Genomic DNA, 20,978 nt, shown 5'->3' with positions numbered 1-20,978 from the left:
CAGAGCAGAAAATGGCGGCTTTTGAGTGAGATAGGCCATTGAAAATGGATGGGGCGAGATTTTGCTTGATTTTTAATTTCTCTTCTACAGGACCATAATACTCAGAAAAAATTCCACAAAACTTCCGACAAATGGCTACCAGTCTGCAAAGTTTGGTGTTGGATGAACCCCGTCTTCTATTTTCACGATGCTATCAAAATGTGTAACGTTTGCTAGACTAACCCTGTAGGTATCCTACATATCGCGGGGGGTGTCCGACGACCACTACAGGCATACCGCGCGTTTTCCGGGAAGGACAAACTTGGGTGTCAATAGCGCGTTGAAATTTTCGGGATGACGTCTACCAGAGTAAATTCACTTCAGCATTTGAACTATAATTAGAGAGAGTGAAGGCAGAGAGCGCAGAAAACAATGACATAGGCGCATTTCAACAAACGCCAGTGCAAAATACTGGTAGACGAATACGTCAACATTGGTATGCATCGCTCGCATGCACGCATCCCATGCATTTCCGGCGGTCGTATCCCCTGCGTTTCGTTACTGCTCGTGCAAGTCCACGGCGTGCGCGTGACATTTTGACTCTCAGAAGACGTTCCACGCATTTCGGCCTTGAGTTTGCGCATCGAAGGTTGCACTGGTCTGCGCAAGAGTCTCTGTTCTTGGTTAAATCGAATCTGCACCGATAAGGCATAATTCATCGAAAAAAATTTTGCGTGTACCCTCTTAGACTGCATTATTTACCGAGCACGTTCTCGGGCAATCGTAATAGCACAATTTCACTGCTTCCTTAGCCACACGTCATTGTGAGGTCGCGTACCACCAACCATTCAAAATGCGGGACGCTTATAAATTGATTTTGTTGTAATATCGATAAGTCAGGTCAATTCTAAACATGTGTCCACTTGTCAATCCCAAGGTAACCAGATCAAAAGGTAACGAAAACCCATACACAATGTTCCATTTCGTGTGCGCACTATGTTTTCGGTGCTGTATTTCTCTGCGAGGTCACCGCGATGCTCCCGCAACCGGTTCCTTCGCGAGCTACAGCCTGCCTCATTGAGGCCCGTCGTTGGCTAGGAGGGCAAAATCTCTCCAACCCCCGCAGTATGGAATGCGGTGTTGCTATACGTTGGAACTTTGTGTCGTGATTAGGGTTGTCAATCGAGATATCGCGAATCCTGAAATCCGGGATCCCGCCCAATTTTTAACGTCCCGAGGTCCCGGGATTTCTTCCGGAAAATCCCGGGATTTCGTGAGAGTAAATATGTCAGGAAAATCAAACACCCATAGGCCATCAGGCACAGACTCACTCCCTCGTAAGGAAAAGGCACTTTTTATGACTGTAGGGGCCAGAGGATCGCTGCCTACACGTGCGTAAAGATATTTGCTGACTGTCGTTTCCTCTAGCGCAGAAGCTGAACGGACCTTCAGTTCGGCAGCCACTATTTGCACAAAAGTTCGCTCCGAACTGGAGGACACCACACTAGACGCGCTGTGCTTTCTCATGTCACGTTTTAATCATTGTACAGTGTAATAAGCACGCTGCGACGGTGTTGTAAACCGTTTAGTGTTCCGTTTCTTTCCATTCGTTTTTCTTTTGTTGTTGTTGCTGCTGTTCTTCATTTAAGTGGAATATTACACCGTTTGAGGAAATTATAAAGTAATATTTCCGGTTACTTCAAGTGTAGTGGGATTCGCCTTCTTTTCGTGTGCAACAGTGAAATGCAGATGAATGAAAAAGGAGTGGCATTATTCTACCACAGAAAAAAAAAGTAACCATTTCGCCGCCACTATTTTACCAACGTGGTTACACTGCTAATTTTCGAGTGCTTTCCTTCAGGAAAAAGTAGAATTGAGAAAGCGCACATGAACTGCGCGCAACGCGCCGATATAGTCACTTGAGGTAAATGGACTTCGAAGTAGAGTCCTGCACGGCCCGCGGTACGCACGGGCACCCGCACGTTGTTGCAGGTGGCGGGTTCAGGCTTTCGGTGTCGTGCAGGCAGCTGGTCGGGTGCGGTCAACGCATTTTACCAAAACACTATTAGCAAGTACACCGAGTTGCTCAATTGCTTACACGTCTGTACTGCAGTGGCTCGAAATATGACGTCAAACGTCGGGCAACAAGGGCGGAACAAACGCTCACAGCGTGCAACAGTGCCTGTGTTGTTTGTCCATGTCGCGTTTCGTATCATCATGCCTCAAGTCACAAACCAACACGCATTTGCCCCCTTTTGCCCCCTGCGCTGATGTCGTAGAAGAAACCATACACAGACATATCTAACCATCCGGCGTAGACCAGGGAGCATACTCTCAGTTTACTCGACAACGTTAATCGTATTGCGGGTTGAGGGTCGGGTGCGGGTGAGGTTTTGGGAAAAAAATATGGAGGCTGCGGGAGGATGCGGGTCTCAATTTGTAACGAGACGCGGGTTGCGTGCCCGGTGCGGATTTGCACCTGCGGGTACGGGACAGATGCGGGTCAGATATTTCTGAACCACGAAGGACTACACTTGGAAGCACCAGCAGAACTCGTTACAATCCTAAAATCCTGTCCCGTGATCCTGGGATTGACAGCAAAAAATCTCGAAATCCCGGAACTGCAAAAATGGCTCGGGATTGACAACCCTAGTCGCACTGGCATTGTTTCGTGGTAAAGACGCTCGCTCGAAGTGAATGAATTCTATATTTGGATATCGTGAGCTGCGTTCTTTCATGGAGCATAATAATTGGAGAATGTTCGTCGAGCTGTTAAGTGCCCCTTTAAATGTACCAGTATATTAAAAGTTATCTTAAAGGAAGGATGTCACTGATGGGCCAAAGCAGCGGCCACTTACGTCACTGGAACTAAACTGCTATCGTCGTGTAAATTTTGTGAATCTGTTATATGTGGTTATGCATCTTCTCGTCGTGTCATCGAACGTTCTACTGTCTTGCAGCAAAGTGGGGGTCGTCGCCATGCTTTATCCTGTCTTCTTGACAGTCTACTCTTTTTATACCATTGAACGCCCAGAAGATCTTCATCTGCGTACGGAGTAAGTACAGCATGAGGTACCGTACTTCAGTTAAGCTGAACTGGACTCGGATTATTGACGGGAGAAAGTTCATTGAATTCACTTTATACTGACTACCTTAGAATGTTTTACCTTTTGTGCTGCTTTCGCTTACAGGCCGGATTCCATCATAGACTTTGTGGTCAATATTCCTGTCTTTTGCTTCGCATATCAGGTTTGTACTTCCGCAGAATATCTGCGCGAGGCTGTCGCTTTTTGCGTAGTTTCCGCGCAGTGGACATTTGTTCTCCTGTCGTTCAGAGGATTGGCTTATTTGAATGATGGAGGAGAAACGGGTTTGACACACGCGGGCGCACGCACGCACGCACAAACAAAGGTTGTCGAAGAATCTGACACATGGAATGAGCAGTATAAAGAGTGGCGTGAAGTCGTGTTTCTAGTATATGCTATACAAATAAAACTTAGAGTAGGGCCCCAAGAGTTGTGTATTTCTTCGCCACACTCTTTTTTCAAATCGGTGCCCCGTTTCTCAACAACCAGAAGGCATTATGCGGTGAAGAGAGTGAGGTTTTTAGGGTGTACAAGAACGTCTAACTAGAATCGCGTTGCTTTTTGTTTGACATACCTATATTTCCTCTTGTTCTTCTTTTCTTTTTCAATCCTGACACCACTTATGTGATGTTTGTAATTCCACAGATGCACGAGATGTCAGTGCCAGTGTACGCTGGTATGGAGAAACGCGGAATAGTTGGTTTCGCCAAGGCTCTGACCGTAGCACTCGCGTTTCTCTTTATGGCATACGTTACCGTCGGCTGCTTCGGATATGCCACGTACGGACACACCGTGAAGCCCAATATCATGCAGATGTTCAATGCCTCTGATCCCATCGTGCTCTTCGGCATCGTGGCCCTCATGATCAAGATGGTTGTCACGTACCCACTCATTGTGTTCTTTGGAAGGTTAGTGTTCTTTCAATTGCGCAACTTTCTCTTACGAGAAAACAGCGCGTCGTTTTTATTCCCTGGTTGCGAAGTAAGCTCAAGAACACTTTATTCATTGGTGGACAAGGAAGTGGAAAAGCGTCCATTTGCACATCACCGCGACCAGTCGCGACAAAAACATGTAAACCAAAACCAATTAATTAGTGCAACAAATGACACGCTTCAGTGGCAGACTTTTCCCTAAAAGGTGTGCACCGAAGGTTCCAAAATTGGTAGTAGTACTACTCATAACGGGGATGCCCGGCGACCTGCAAACTCTGCTCGACGTACGCACCAAGATCGCAGAACCCAATGGAATACAATTCAGCAGGGGGGAAATGCAGTGGATTAGATTCGGGGAAACCAGTAACATAAACAACAAAAGATTCTCACTCCAGAGCTTCAACGTGACCAATACCTATCAATGCCCATACCTCTGCGTGCTCCTAAAAAAACAAACAAAAATAAATAGACAAGTTACCTATAGAAGCGCACGGAAAGACAGTTGTAGTGACATCAAACAGAAAGAAAGGACGCGTGTGTCACATGGGCCGCCAGTCCTATAACCCATATACGGTAGGCAAAATTGCTATGGAAGACATTAGCAGTACCAAGCGTTGCATATGCCAACGAAGTACTGAGCTACAAGGGGAACACTAACAAAGCCTTGGAACGCGAGCAGAAACTAGTAGGAAAATGGATCATGGAAGGAAACCTGGCCACAGCTAACGCAGCCATCGAAGGAGAATAGGCGTGGTCAAGTTTCGAATAAAGAGAGGCCCAATCAAGAACGCGTTACCTAGGGCGAAGACACCGCCTTCCGGAAAATAGAAACGCAAAACGAATCTACCAACACGTACGATACAAGGGAATAAAAACAAATTGGATAAAACGAATGATCCGAATTTACTCGAAATGCAGAAAGTGAACGACCCACCACAAGACCAACAACGCAATAGAATGGTACAAACAGATAAAGGAATGAAGACAATAGAGCACGACTAAGTAGTGGAGAAAAAGATGAAACAGAGACAACGCATGATCCTCTAATATTGACATAAAGAACAACCGGCACCGTACAACTATTATAGAGGAGACCAAGACAGAGGCCTGCCATTCTAAGCCAGAACGGGCGCTCTCCTGGCTAGAAGACCAACACAACTGTTTGACTGCCTTGATCCAACGCAGAGAAGTGCACGCTCCGCCTGATCAACTGGGAAAAGCAGACGAAGAACGCCCTGAGAGCGCTACAAACCGTAACTGAACCGCCAAACCGGTCAAACAGCAATAGTCGCCAACCTCAGGGCCAAGCTAAGACGCCGCCACGACATCGCGGAGCAGCAGTCAAGCCAGCAGCCTAGAGCAGTCGTCAAGTAAGTCAAGTGACTACAAGCGACCCGGACGACAACACCACCTAACAGAGCATGGGCACCCCGTGACGTGAAGTTGAAGTGAACAGTGAACACCGTCTCTCGGACAATCACGGACATATCTGCCTAGGCAAGCTGCCTATAGTTTTTTCCGCCTGTGGCGTCCTCTGGACATCTGTCCTGTTAAAAAAGGGACCAGGCGAAACTGAACTTGAACCTGTACCTGAAGTGCTCCTGAACAAAACTTGAAAACTTAAGAGGTCCTTACCCGACCGTCATTCCGAATGCCTGGTTTGATGAAAATGGGACTGATAATCAGAGTTATTTTAGACACTTGGCGACTACGTAATATTTGTAAAAGATCCATAAATTCCAGTTTTCAACAAGCCAGGGGACAATACGATATTATTGACAGTTGGCTTCGGGCGTTGTCACACGGGCAGTCTTCAATTATGATTGAAACCAATGGGCATTGAACAGGAGCGTAGCGCTCCCAAAGCGTGTAATGTGCACATACAGGGTGTTTCAGTTAAGAATGACCCCTAATTATTTTAAAAAATGTACTTGAGATAAAAATTAGAAACCTTCTGCGTCAAACTTGTGCAGGTTTTTGTCGCCCAAAGAGGTGGTTTCCATCGATGTACCTCACTAATTTGTCTAATTAGCTTAATTGAACTAAAAAAATTTCCAACGGAAGGTAATGTTTTTTTGCGCTCATTAGAAAGCCCATGGCCACAACACCCCATTTCAGTCACAGTTACAGGATCTTTCACGAGCTTTCCACAAAAATTTGACACCCGAAAACGCGTAAAAAAAATCCTGAAAAACCGTCGCTCATCAAGGCGCGCTCGTTCAAGTTGCCCCGCCTAAAGTATGGGGAAGAGGAAAGGGCAACACAGGAAATAGCACAGAACATCCGATGTCGGTGACTATCGGTATCTGATGGCAGTGAACAGATAAGCTTGCGAAGACAAATTGCGTGATTGGGCCGTTCCCCGTCCTCCATTTTTTTTCTGATTTTCTCATGCTGTTTCCATGCGCAGCGGTAATGTCTTCGGGCTTTGCCGATAGCGCCGCCACTGATGAAATCCGGAAAGGGGCTTGCAGTGATGGCAAGTTTTCGCGTGTCGAATTTTTGTGGAAAGATCGTGAAAGATGCTGTAATTGTGACTGAAATGGGGTGTTGTGGCCATGGGCTTTCTAATTAGCGCAAAAAGTTACCTTTCCTCGGGAATTTTTTGAGTTCAATTAAGCTAATTAGAAAATTAATGAGGTACACTGATGTGGGGAAACCACCTGTTTGGGCGAAGAAACCTTTACAAGTATGACGCAGAAGGTTTCTAATTTTTATCTCAAGTACATTTTTAAATAATTAGGGGCACTAAAATGCAAAAACAACCACATCGGCACCCCCCCGAACTAGTGCCGGAAGTGCAGACCAAATCGAATAAACCGTAGCGCCGCAAAGCGTGTAACGTATCGACCTGTCAGGGAGCACTGCACTCGGTGCCATTTAACAAGTCACAGTTGTCTCGCGGCGCAATGCCCCGAATTATTAATTATGATTTTTGACAAGTCCACAAGTTACACGCGCGTACTGCATGTTCAGTGGCCTTCACTTTCAATAATCATTGAAGACCTCGTGACAGGTGTATTATATGGCGAAGTTCTGTTTTGAACAGCGTACTACTGCATAGAATATACCTGTTTCCCCTCTTGTTTCACAGGGAAGAGCTCGAAAGTATGTACATCAGGTATTACAATCTCTCTCCCGAGGAAGCAAGTAAGGGAGAGCGGAAGCGAACCTTCGTCGCCATGGCCATCTGGTTGCTGGTTCCCACATTGCTGGCTATATCACCCATTGACCTTGGAATCGCCTTGAAGTTCTTGGGTTGCCTCTCAATGTTTAATGTATACATCTTCCCAGGTGAGAATGAGGCTCACGAATGGATCCTTATGTTGCTTATGTTGTATTGCTGTTGCCTTCGTTGTGGGATCTATACCAACCATCCCAACTGTTGCCTCATTGAAATTGTTCTGTCTTCTGATTGTTATGGGAGTCGTGCGCGCTTTCACTGTGTCGCTACCGTCTTCAGGAAATCAGGTGACAGTGTTGTCTCATTCAGAAGGCTAGTTCACTTTGGGAATCTTCTGGAATCTTCTGGAATGGGAAACATGTTCTGGAATCGGGTTATGATTTTAAGAGTGTAGGCGTGAGCGATCCGACTTGAGAGGCGCGATGGAGTCAGGGAGCCCCATACTCAACTTTTGTACTATTCAGTAAAGCACCACTTTCCCATGATTCCTGAAGAGCTCCCCCGCGAAGCCCAATCGCGACCGCTATTCAGACACAACATCAAAAGGGCTTTCGCGTGCTCTCCAGCGCGACACATTAAACAAAACGTCATAACTCTCTTTAGTTCCAAGTTCACATATCGGGCGTTGAGTAGCTCTAAATTGCCAGAGATCACTGACTGCGACCAATCTGTCCCAGGTATATCCCGTATTACATAAAAAAAAACAAGGATAAAAATGGCAAACGTCCTGCGTTAAAGCGCGCAGTGGAATGTTGATGGAAGTAACGAATATCTTGGTTGGGGGAAAGACGACGACACTAAGAAAAATGCGGCAAAAGTACTGGAGCTGTATGGCAATCAGAGCAACATTCTTTCTGGGAACCACTTTCTGCATCATAAGGCTGCTTGTCGTCATTCCCTGTGTTGTATGGTTTTTGCGTTCAACGGAAGACCTGCAATCACCAGCATCATCCTAATTAAGAGCACTCCGTGGACACGTCTGACGGTTCGCAAAATACGTGAAAATGGACGAAGTAGTAAAAGCGCACATTGTATGGGGCAGATGTCTCAAGTTCTCATGTAGGAGCCCTCCAGCGACGCCTTGAAATTTTAGAGGACACCAAAAAGGACAGCAAGCACAAAGGCATGAGGCGGGGAAGAAATCCAAAGAGTAATTATGGCTTAGCCTCGTGAACGAAGGTTTAAGAAGAGGTCTGTTGCAGGCACGCTCGAGGCTTGAGAGTCAATGCGGGATAGGTTGGCTCTGCAATGCCTGCGAGGGAAGTTCGTTCTGGTGCACTGTAGTGCGACGATTCTGTATCCATCCCTCTGACTTCAGAGTCAGCTCTACGTATTTTCTCAAGAATGGCGGCGTCTCTGTGGATGGTGTGTCTCGTCAATTCTGATGACTTCTTTTTGTTTTGGACTGTAAGCTTTGGTCATATAGAGAGCGTTTTGCTATCCTCTACAAAGATTTTATAGTTTAACTATGAAAGCTACCCAGACCAAGATTTTGGTAGGCGGCTTACCCGTTCATGCGAATGTCCTGTCGGGAACCGTATGTAACTACTGGACTAGTAATTACCTAAAATGAATTAATTAGCTCTTTAATTAGGGGCTTTCCGGCGCAAGCGGGATAGCAGAAGGGCAGACAATCCTTGTTAAAAGCAGTTCCATTTTTTAAAAAATCCCGAAACGCGCACATGCGTTGAAATATGCACCGCCGGATGTTGATATGCAAATGAACGGAAACCGAAACACGCACCTTTCGAGCGCAAAAGGAACGATGTACGTTGGAGTCGGAGGGCCATATGTTTTGCTGCGATGTAGCTGATTGGAGTAAGCGCTGATCTGGTAGGGAGATAGACCGTTTTCCGTCCCACGTAAGCCGGAAGTCATGTCGTTTCTGCGCCTGAGAAGTGCCTAGTTTTGGTTTCGGCTCATCTGCATCACAATTAAGTTTCGCAATTTATATATCAAAGTACCTGCTCGTTTCAGAGAGTGTACTCAAATAATGACCGCTTCCAATTCTGCTGTCTCGTATTTTCCCGAAATTAACTAATGCAATTACAAAGTTAATCAAAGAAATTTAGGTAATCAGTCATCCAGTAGTCACATAGGCTTTTCCGCAGGACGTACGGTAGGGCGCATAAACCGCCTGCAAAAATCGTTTTTCTAAAAAATCGTAAAGAATAAACACACACACACATACACACACCATGCATAGTAAGTTCAGGGGACGTTATACGGCGGCACAGTTCGACGTACGGCTTGTGTGAGCGTTCGAGAAGTGGAAGGCAATGCGTTGATGCCATGACCTCAATACATTGGACAGTACGATTGCTCTGTTGTCACTGTCTATGTCGACATTCGTATCCGAACAGACCATGTACTCCAGGCAGTTGAGCTGTCGATCTGTCTTCATCTCTCATTTGTCGATGGGTCTATCATATTTATGGTGATGGCAGGAAGGTGGTAATGTTCTTGAGGCGCTGGTGAACGGCTCTTTCTCGTCCAGATCATCGCCTGGTGTATGACACAACAAACAATGTATGAAACAAACAGACGTTGTCACCAACAAAATTTAGTTCATTGAAGGGTGTGGGTGAATCGGCGGGTAACGCGACATGTGTGAGATATGACCTTTTTGGTCGTCTGCACGGCTGCATAACATCGATGCAATGCCCTTTCCTGTAGGTAGAACTTCCCTAATATTTCCACACGAGCGACTTCCACTTTTTTTGAGCGGACAGGTGAGCAATGAAAGTCAACCCCAAGAGGCAAGACAAGTGGTCCCAACTCCAACCCGGTGTATGAAATGTCAGTTATTTTTGCAAATTTCACGGAGAGAAGACCCAGTAGTACTGATAAGTCACGGACGACGAACACGAACGCAAAAACGTACGGCGGCGGCCTACAGCTGCACGATGCATTGCAGCTATGCGCCAAGATCAACACCTTTTACAAAATGCCCTGTCCGAAGTTTCTACCTTGAAAATACATTGGCAGGCATGGTCTATGTGCTGAAAGAAGTAAGATATTTCTCCCCGACCAAATCTCTGCATGGACGTAAAGAACACTTCGCCAAAGCTACCGAATATGTATGTGGCATCTTACTGTCAGCCGCTTTGCGGTTGGTGTTCCGTAAAAGCACGTCTAGTACCTTTCTACGCGTAAGCTGCTTGTTCATCCCACCCATTACATCTCAGCTAAACTAAACGTGTAAAATTAAGACATCTACCAGTTGATGGGACTGCGTCGCATCTACTTGGAGACAGCACCTTGCACCGCATGTAACGCGACGCCTGCGTTTTACACCAGGAGACACGGTACATCCACATTGATTTCTGTAGTACGGTTAGTGTGTTCTGCTCAGGAGAAATAAGGTGTTCATAAATACAACGGGGAGGTCTGCTCCTTAAAGCTGAGCTACGCCGATTTTCGAGTGTTACAGAATGGAATGGTACTCACACGATATGTTCATAAGGGAAGACTGATTATGTGTGCAAAATAGTTATCCCAAACTCCTCACGGTTTTTCGAAAACGGGAATTTTTAGTTTCACTGACATTCCGTCTTGTGGCGCGCAAACCCTGTGTCGACGACACATTCGTGGTCTGCCGGTGCTCCGGCTTGGCATGACATTTGGCTTGGTTTCTTCCGCCAAGCCGGCCGGTTTCTTCTGTCGAGCCGTCTGCTGCGCAGATTGACATTGGGGAAGTGATAAACAGTTCGCTATTAGGGAGCCAGTATATTTCTGGACTTCACTGAACCCACGAGGAACGTGAGTTTTGCTTCCTTCGACTGCAAAGCATTTGCTAGGCCAGTACAGACTTCATGGTGTGTTTTGTGTTCTGTGCTGCGTGCCGAGAATGCGTGAGCGTTTTGCTCCCGTCTGCAAGAACACTTCAGCATGCAGTTCCAATGTTTCAAGCTACAACTTTCCGAAAGACGAAAAAAAAGCTATTGACTGCAACAATCGGTTACAACTCCGACTGGGTGCCACCTTCGAAAGCAGCGATTTGATCTGTTCATTTCGCTCATACGAATGTTAGGGTAGCAATGCGCAACCTGTTTCACACGAATCCGAAGATGTCTCGTCCCGGATGCTGTGCCAACATTATCTGCAGCAGGAGATTGCAGGGACAGGACTAGGCAGCAGATAAAGGTGAGACCCGTAATGTTAGACAAGTCAGTCATGCGGTGCAAATGCCATCACATAGAAAAGAAAAATACGGTATCTGTCAGTTACTGCTTCATCCTTTAGAGATTAGGCCCCAGCGGGTGTATTCTCAGTACATATTTGGAATTGCCTTATTTGTTAAATGATTTCGCAGGCATTGTGGCACCACCGAAAAGCTTGCACTCCACGTCTCAACTATCACCGTCTGGGTCTGGGTTTCAAGCTGAAGGCTGTCACCAATGCCAACCAGACGGCCCTTCATCTGTTTTTGTTGACGGAACAGTGACACGTGGTACTGAGACATTTCATTTTCTGATGAATCAAGTGCATTGCATGACTTGTGCTCGACTTCTTGTGTTCGTATACCCTTGCTGTTGCTCGCTAGCTTAGAACAACCATGCGTGAGGTGTTTGTGTTCTTACTCCAGCGCTTTCAGAGTACATTTAAGCAGTATCATCGTATCATATGCACGGCAGCACATGTCGTGTATTCTGAGTAAGGTATAAATTAAAATGTTGGCTCAGAAGTTGTATATTGGTCACAAATAAGGTGTTCTTCCAGAGCCCTCAAGGGCAGTTCAAGCAGTTTCATGTGTACAACCGTGCATACCTTTTGTCAGTTTTGAGTAAGGTAAATCGAAATCTTCCAGTTGATGTGTTGCGGTCATAAATTATATTTTTCGAGACATTCAAACAGCATAATGTGTGCAACAGTACATTCTTTTTCTCAGGTGAAGTAAGGTAAATCTGTCCGCTGTTGTGTTCTGGCAATGCAGCAGAAGCTTGTGTTCCATTCAAGCGGTATCATGTATACAAAAACTTATTTATCATGTATACAAATCATGTATACAAAAAACTGTTGCCGTATAGCACTTATGGCTTGCGTCCTGTGATCGGAAACAGTGTATCTTTTTCTGCTACAACCGGTAAACTACAGTAAAAATTTAGAAATACTGTGTCATACCATAAAGCACTTTGACAAATGGCAGTTTGAAAAACTGGAGAAGACTGTCATTAGAACGGGGGACATGTTCTGCAGTGAAATTTTTTACAATGTGTGCTGTACCACGTAATGCACTGCAGGCCCACTACAGTATGGTAACGCTCTGAATACTGATTTGCTCAAAAAAGGAACGTGTGCGTTTCTTGTACTAACTTCCCCGTATGTAAAGTAGTAGAAAAATGTTTTCAGCTAATGAGGAAGGAGAGGACATCATTCTGGAGTCTCGTTGACCTACAATGTGTCGTGTGTGAAGGTAGTTTTGAAGAGTGTAGGTGGTACAAGACTGTGTTCCCACATTCTTGGGAGTGTTGACTAATAACCATAATAAAGTAGAGAGTACATCTGTTGCTTCATATATTTGTGTCATGGCAAGGTATGTAGGGATACACCTGTCTCAACATGCAGGTGCCAAAACTGCTTTTTGTGCCTAAAATATGACAAATAGTTGTCTGTTCAACACGACTAATCATGTGCCGACCTGTGACATTCCAAAGTGATTGCCATGTCCCATAGATGTGTGCAATGCTGAAGATTACTGTGTACCTTCTACGGATTCTTGTTTCAAGACAAGTATTGTGTGATTTGCTAACAGCGCCAGACTGTACCTTCACAATCATACGTAAAAATATGTAAAGTCTCCGGAAGGAAACATCATGAAGGTCCATAGCGAAAAACCCTGAGACGAGGGATAGGAAGGGACCATACACAATGTCTCAACATAGTGTGTGTATGTCCCTTCTTGTATCTCCTCCTCAGGTCTCGCCATCATGGACACTATCACCAGCTCGCTTACTGTTGAACCGTTCTTTCAACGATAAAGGTCATTTTCATGAACTGGATGTGGATGGCAGCCAACGTGATGTCAATAAAAAGAATAATGGAAGGAGCTCAATATGATCCTTAGGCTGTGCGTGGTCATTGCTTTCTCACAAATGGTGACTTAGAATTTCAGGACAGTGCCTGCAGTAGTAGTATTCTTGTGTTCTCAACCTTGCGCCCATTGTGTGTCATCGGTCAGAGTATATTTGTATTTCTTTGAATACAGTTGGTACAGCACATTGTTTTTTACATGGTCTTTGGAAAATATATTAAAAAATTATCTACTCTGCAAGTCTCCTGTCAGCTCTACAGAGCAGCTTCGAATTTCACTAGAAGCCACGTGTGAAACCTAGACCAAACTAGTGTTGAATGTCCATACAGGTCATAGATAGATACTATTATTATTATTAGATCATCGGTCAGGCTTAGGTCCTGGTTGGTAGCAACGCAATTGAACCTTATTAAAAATTGGTGCAGGAGGTGACGAACATAACTAAATACACCAACTGACTCTCACAAATTTTGTGGTGTTGTACTTTTGAAACAACATTAATACGCCGCCGTGGACTTTTCTCCTTTGTTCCTTTTAACCTAGAAATACTAGGTCTTCGGCATCACCAGCCTTAGTTGCTGAGCATGCAGTTAATTAGGTTGAGCGCTGCAGTTTCAATTTGTTTCTCTGGACAAGCAAGCCCGGGCTTCCCCATTTTGATAAGGGTCTTTCAGCTTTGACAGGGCATTTATTTTTTGTGGTCAAGGAAAACACTTGGACACTGTGTATTTTGCTACGAAGTGCACCGTACAAGGCAGAGGACAGCATCAACCATTTCCACCAAGGTTATTAAATTTGTGATAAAGTACACATACCTTTTGTCACTGACTAATTTGGTGACAAAGTTACTTGAGTACGCTCCACGCTTGAGTACGCTTGAGTGCGCTCCACGAGGTAATCAACACAATACAAAACTACATCCAACACTTTTTGTGCGGGGCAACTCTAATGACCACTTTCATATAACCGACGAATGGTTGAACGAATGCAGTTCGAATGGTCACGATACATTCCTACGTCGTTCATTGCGGTCACGCTATGATGCTGCACAATATATGTATCTCGTGTAACAAGCTGGCAATCGCACGATGTGCATGGGCAGAAATACGGTCTTCTTTCTTTGAAGACCAGTCCTCTGCAGGTATATGCTCAAACGACCACCAAGTCTCACGTTGTTGCCCAATCGCTCCCATTCCTGCACATGTAGTAAAAGCAAAAGCAGCAAACGGGTCGCCGTGAATGGCAGCTGAACGGTTGAACTGCGAAGTTCTCTAGCACATAATCACAATTTCACGCCGAAAATGTTGTTGAGGTGAGTTCGCAGTTGTTGTTTCCATCGTTCAATAGTTCTCGGGATTACGTCGGACGAAACGCTCATCGTAGCCGGCGGCCATAACTGGATTTCCTCGCAAACGGGAGAAGACGCCAGGGAAGTCGGGGAAAGCCTCAGCTTTCATCCAATCAGAAGCACAATTCTCTCTACGTAGATGGAGCAGGTTTTTCCCATCTACGTCACAACAACGGCTGCGCCCATGGCTTGTTTTGGTTTCTTTGATTGATTAATTTTCGTAATAGGAAGACAAAATTGAGAAACGAACGTGCGTTTCGGGGGCAGTTGGATGTGCTCGTTCTGAATATCACAACCGTTTTAACACATCGGGAAATCGGCGTAGCTGACCTTTAAGCTGTGTTGTATCTATAAGTAACACTATGCTCTATAATGCCTTTTCAGAAGCGTTTAACATAAGCACTCGGTGACGTGATGTCCTACTCATAACGGGTTCGCTGCCGGCCAAGGATGGCAGCAATGTGGTCCAAATAATGCGCATTCGTACGTGATGGACTACCCTGCGGTGACGCGCATAGTTTGTCAGCTTGGTAAAAAAGAGAGACTTCCGAGCGATCGGAGAAAAAAGTGCCATACGTTGTAGTTGGTGCATAACATCCACTGTAGACCTGCCATCAACTTTGTTTCCTCCTCATGTGACGAATTATACTTCAAATAAGAAAACAATCAAACCGAAACAGGAACGTGGAGAGGATGTCATAGAAATTTTCACCTTCCAAGGCCACCCTGTTGACGTCACTCTGGATGGAGCAGACAAGTAGTATACCACGCCGGTCGCAGCCGCAGTGTTATATTCCCGGAACAAAACAATGGAGGAAGATTCTGGATCAGATTACTCAGACACTGATGAAAAAAAAACAGCTTTTAGTCTACTTGCACGCGTCAGGAAACAACACAGGAATGGTTTGGCTAATGCACGGTGACGTTGGCTGACCACAGAAAGAAAGAAGCAGCACCTCCATCGACGATCGCTGGTGGAAGCCAGCCTTTCTCAAATTTCAAAAGTTAAAGGTCGTTTTTATTATACCCCTTTCATTTTCAAGTGAGATATTTCACAAATGTGTTTTGTTTGTGTAAATGATTGCGGGAATACCACATGCTTGGAATCCATTTAGTCGCGAAGTCTCCCATACGCTAGTCCCTATCGTTATTACGTACATACAAATCACTGCACTTTTCGGCGCACCGCCAAACGCGTACGAAATGTGATAGTATTGCAGCAGACGAAGTGCGATACGTCCGGTGTGACCCCACATGATTTGCGTGCAGCCCAACGGCAAACCCGTCCATCTCCCATGGGCCTCGTGCGAGAAACCCGGGTGTCCATTACAAACATGTTCACTTCTCACTAAAGTCGCCGTACTCTTTGGTGCGCATTTCTGAACATCTGGACGAGTGTAATGGCGGCAGGGCTTGTCGCACGCGGCTTCCTGGCGTTACTGCCCAGGCAAAAATCTGGACTGGTTCCAGTTGAATGTGGATGGTCCCGGAATGGTTCCAGTTAAATCTGGATGGTCCCAGCTGGATTCCCAAGTGGAGTGGCTAGTTCCACATTGGTAAAATCAGTGGTACCACTCTGGCTTCAAATGGTTCTAGAACTTACAGTGGGAGCCTCACAGGTACCATTTTGTTCCCACAATGGTCAATTGAACCGATTGAACCACTTGAGATTCCAAACTGGGCGACTTCCCCTTTGAGATCTGTTGGGGAGGAAGAGTCCACTCTTGCCATATATCCTTGTTGTTTGTTTGATCCATTATTTTGATGTATTTTAGCACACGTAACATCTGTTTTTATTGCTTTTTATCAATCTACGTCTTGGACAAAATGTATGCTGTAACTTCAATTCGTGCTCATATTCTCATCTACAGGTGAACGTCATAAAAAGTACCAGCAAAATGTTAAAAGACACATTCAAAAGATGACAAACTACGCTAAATAATTAGAAGAAGAAAAACCAAAGAGGTAATTGCACGGGCTGACCCAAAGCAGGCGCAATAATTATGAGGGCGCCATGGTGCGGCGGGAGGTTATCAATTCAAATTCGAACGGCGGGCTACGGTAGGGCGTAGGGCGAGTGAGCAGAGAGAGGAGAGTGTCAGTTGGAACTTGGACACGCCGTAACCAGTTGTTTTTTCTCTTCGGTTGCCGTGGCAGAGATCGGACATCTCCTGTGCAGTATTTACGTGCTTTTAGTGCGTTTTCTAAGACAACGTGATGACAATGATTCATGTGAAACTTATTGTCGACATCTCGGAGAAGTTTTGACGCTAACAAGACGACACGGCGTCCGGAGAAGAACCGGACCATGAAACGCCAAACGGACGGCACATAATGTTCTGATGTTGTTCTGCACACTTGTTCTGATGTCTACAGGTATAAGTGCTTACCGTGATGCTTCGATTACTATTGATTATGTGTTTCATTTCAGGAACTAGAGGAACCTGAGAAACATGGTTAAGAAGTGTCTATAAAGGTTAGGATCGTTTGGTGAAGAGGAAAAGGGTACATGTCGCGACCTACATGGACGGAGGTGTCATCTTCTCAGAGAAAATACAAGGTGTGAGGTGGTCAACAAAACGCCATGCTTCCTGTGGTCCGTGAGTGCATCGCACAGTCAACACAGGGAAATGCCTAGTCTAGACGCAGTGAGTGATTACGTGTGAAATACGTGAGAGATATTGATAATAAATAATAAATACGTATCGATTATTTCTTTATACTTAGTGTATGCTCATGGCAGAATAAACAACATTTATTTGAACAGTATGTGCTTTTCTATGCATTACTTTCGGTCATGAATTCAGTGGTCCCAGCTGCAAAGTGGTCGGATCCGATACCACTTAGCAGAGGGGACCACTGGACAAATTCTATTGGTTCCACTTTAAGTGGGACTACCATGAAACTGGTTCCACTTTTAACTGGTCCCAGCCAATGAATGGTTCCACATTCCAAGTGGTTCCTGTCCAATCCACTTCGAAGTGGTCCCACTCCAGATTTTTGCCTGGGTGGCCGCGCTTCGCTCGCGTTCGTCATTTTCGACCGTCGCCTCTTCATCTCCCGCAGCGTTTGGCGGCACTCCTCCTAACTCCTGTGCGAATGCTCATCAGCACACCGCCTAACGCTATTACTCCGCGGCGCACGTGTTGCCAGATGGCGTGGACGACATCAGGTGACACTGGCAGTGCAGACACTTAGCGACCAGTGGCATCGCTGAACCCACTCTAAAAACAGAACTTCACCACATAGCACGCCCAATCACCATCCCGAATGGCATCGTTCTGCTCCCTCATTGGTTAAAAACGGAAGACGTACGCCTTTTTAGAACACTAATGCGGTTCCCAGAAAAGCGTACGCCCCGCGCTTTCCACAAATCGGGAGTGATAAAGGTGTGGTTGGCCTTCACCGTGATGTGCGGTGAAGTTCTGTTTTAGAGTGCAGGTAAAAGCGGCAGCTTGTTGGTGGCAGCCAAGGTCGTGCGGAAGATTAGGAGCAGTGATGGGCAAAGTACCTCATAATTGCAGTTCAAGTACCTAGCAATAGAGTCACTGAATAGCTTCAGAGTACTGCAACTGATGTACAACTTCAAGCAGGGAAGGGCAACGGACGTATTTTCGTTACCGTTTCCATTTTCGTTACTGCTATATTTTCGTTTCCGTTATCTGTTTCTGATACCAGCCTCTCAGTTTAGTTTCTGTTACTGTTTCTGGTAATGGAACGGCTGTCACAGAGCTGCGGGTAAAGCTCCGTCAGCACCCTGTCTTGCCCAAGTGCAACGTTGGTGTCACGCATACACACACATTTTACGTCGTCGGGATGCGCACATCTTGCAAGATTTTTTTTTTAAATGTTGGATGATGTCTTCAGTCATCAGCACTCTGAGTCCAGCAACTCAAGATGGGCGTAACCTTCATCCAATGTCGCATTTATAAATAGTAGTAAATAATACTGCCATAGCCACGGTGAAATGAAAAAAAGTAAACTAATAACTAAAAATCGTAGGCTGTCATCCTCGTGCTATGATGGAGTAAAGTTAGGTGTTGATGTCATGGAGTTTGGAGGACAGGGACGAGATCCAAATTGCGCTTCGTTTCCATGCTCACGTGTGGTATTTATAGCATTACAGGGAACGGAATCATCAAAATACAAAAATAAAAATGAAATATCACTCAAATGTCACCGCACAACAGGAATAGCCATTACCCGAATTCAATACCAGATGATAATTTTCGTTTCCGTTTCAGTTTTCGGTAATGGAGGACCGTGGTATGCGTTCCGGTTTCCGTTATCGTTTCTGTAATATACCGCTTGTTTCCGCTACCATTGCCGTTACCATTCTCTGACTGCAAGTTCTTCGCCGGGGGGCGTCGTCTGGGGAAGACATATTGGCTCCGTTATGTTCTTGCATGATGAACTAATACTGGGAACGGGACAGAGAGAAGAGACGACAGGGCAGGTACTACAGGATTTCCCGGCGATTTTAATCCAAGTGCCAGCTAAATTAATCCTAGTGCCAAACTAATTAATCCAGGTGCCATTTAAATTAATCCGAGTGCCATTTAAATTAATCCGAGTGCCATTTAAATTAATCCGAGTGCCATACAAAATAATCCAGGTGCCACTCAAATTAATCCTATATAAATGCTTGGGATGGTCGACACTTTGCGACAAAGGTGGTAGGGTCAACTATGCGGAACCAAACACTCACTGTTGTGGGTTATGGCAACTGTTTGTGACAGTTTTCGTCATAGCGTGACCTAGCTTTCTTTATCTGATAATTGGTTGTGCTGTGAATTTTGTCCGAGGTCGAAGAAAGGCGTTCTGTTGCATAAAGCTGGCCACTGAAAAATTGCCTGCCTTTGTTCTTTGTTTTTTCTTTTCACCTCACGCGTCGCTTATACAAGATTGAGTTGTGTCGCTGTACGTCACTGGTCGCGGCCGAAGCCCATGATACCTCACGATGTCCGTTCGTCGTTCGGCGATGCGCTCATTGCACGAGGAGGGGATTTTTTAAAGGTGTAGGTCACTTGCGCTCAGCGTTCTATCACAGGAGCTCATTTTATTCGTTGCAGAACCCGCCGCAGCGAAGAAAAAAAATATTTTGGGAGTCACTTTTATGCTCCTTTAACTCTAAACATATGCTACGTGCTACTTTTACTGCATTCGGAGCGCTGAGTGTGTCGCGAGGCTATGGGTGGTTGTTTCTTTTTGCTTTTCCTGCTAGCGGTGTGGGGTGTGGGGTACTTGGCATGAGAAAACGTCTAAACGCGGCTGTTCAACGCAGGAAGTCCAAAACTCGCGTTTCGAACAGATTTTCATGAAGAAGGGGGTATTGCTCCCTTTCAAATTGATACGTCATGCAACTTACTGGAAACGAAGCTCAATAAAGTACCAACGTTCGATTGCATGGCACAGGGGCGAGCTCTCGTGTGGCACGGCAAGAGGAGTCGTCGTCCCATAATATGTGAGACGAAAAAAGAACGTGGCTATGAGAAAAGCTTGCATATATAATTTTTATTCTTGGGAACAAATATTGTCCTCTCCCACGTTTCAGACCTCATTTTCAAAGTGCTCCATTTAGGGATTTGTGTTAGGTTTTCCCCTCAGGGGGTGTTGGAATTCCATAGGGGGTGTGGCACCGGTACCTGCAGTCTGTTTTAAATGTTTTGGCCTTTTTGGCTGTTTCTTCTTGTTTTGGGGATTCCAAATAAGGATTTCAAATAAGGTGAGCAGGTATGTGCTGGGAAAATCCCTAACTCCATGTTACATCTTTTCCATAGTACTTCAGTAGTACGAAGCTGACACCGAAGGCCGATATTGATTGCTAATTTAAGTTGATCTGAAAAAGTGACGCTGCTTCTTGTCATCTGCTGTGCATAAAGTCGCCAATTAAAATGCTTTCAGGTTTATGCTTGGTGGGTGTCGTACGTAAGAAACCCGGCTACCTGCCCCGGGAGCGGTTGATGCAGTTCCTGGGGTGCGTCGTCATCATCTTTGGCCTGCTGCTATCTGGCACGGTCCTTGTACGGACTATCGTGCATCATATTCCAAAGAGCGGGGCCAGCCATAAGTGCAGCTGACCAGGCAGCGGTTCATCTTACTCAGTGTCAATGCTGAAGCCCATCCTACTAATAGAGGCACCTCTACCACACGAATGATGCAAATACAGAGCCTTTTTTACACTTCCTATGTGACTGGTTTCTTGCAACATCCCCGAGACGTACTTCGTTGGTGGACATCACTTTCAAAATTCATTTGTTATTACTCAGCGAAAGAAAAATTTGAGAAGCCAAATAGAAGCGACCTTGAGTTTGGCAAACAGACCCAACCACTACGGCGTCGTTTATGACCATAGTTGTCTCGCGACGCGGCGCGAATCATAGTCGTCATACCAGGCGCTTTTTTTATAATTTAC

The 20,978-nt window shown here is 45.5% G+C and overlaps 1 protein-coding gene across 2 annotated transcripts in view; it reads left to right on the top strand.

The window, feature by feature from the left end:
* The window catches only part of LOC135372414 (sodium-coupled neutral amino acid transporter 7-like), a 65,706-nt gene extending 45,001 nt beyond the window's left edge, over positions 1–20,705 (top strand). For both annotated transcript variants that reach the window (XM_064606030.1, XM_064606029.1), the window contains exons 6-10: positions 2,940–3,035; positions 3,171–3,228; positions 3,711–3,973; positions 7,092–7,291; positions 20,468–20,705. In XM_064606030.1, the coding sequence (XP_064462100.1) occupies positions 2,940–3,035; positions 3,171–3,228; positions 3,711–3,973; positions 7,092–7,291; positions 20,468–20,643 (793 nt within the window). In that variant the 3' untranslated portion in view covers positions 20,644–20,705. The remainder of the gene's footprint in view (positions 1–2,939; positions 3,036–3,170; positions 3,229–3,710; positions 3,974–7,091; positions 7,292–20,467) is intronic.
* The last annotated feature ends 273 nt before the right edge of the window (positions 20,706–20,978 follow it).

This window comes from Ornithodoros turicata, unplaced genomic scaffold (assembly GCF_037126465.1).
Source record: "Ornithodoros turicata isolate Travis unplaced genomic scaffold, ASM3712646v1 Chromosome15, whole genome shotgun sequence".
NCBI lineage: Eukaryota > Metazoa > Arthropoda > Arachnida > Ixodida > Argasidae > Ornithodoros > Ornithodoros turicata.
The sequence above is the reverse complement of the archived record's forward strand: the minus strand, read 5'-3'. Positions and strand labels throughout refer to the sequence as shown.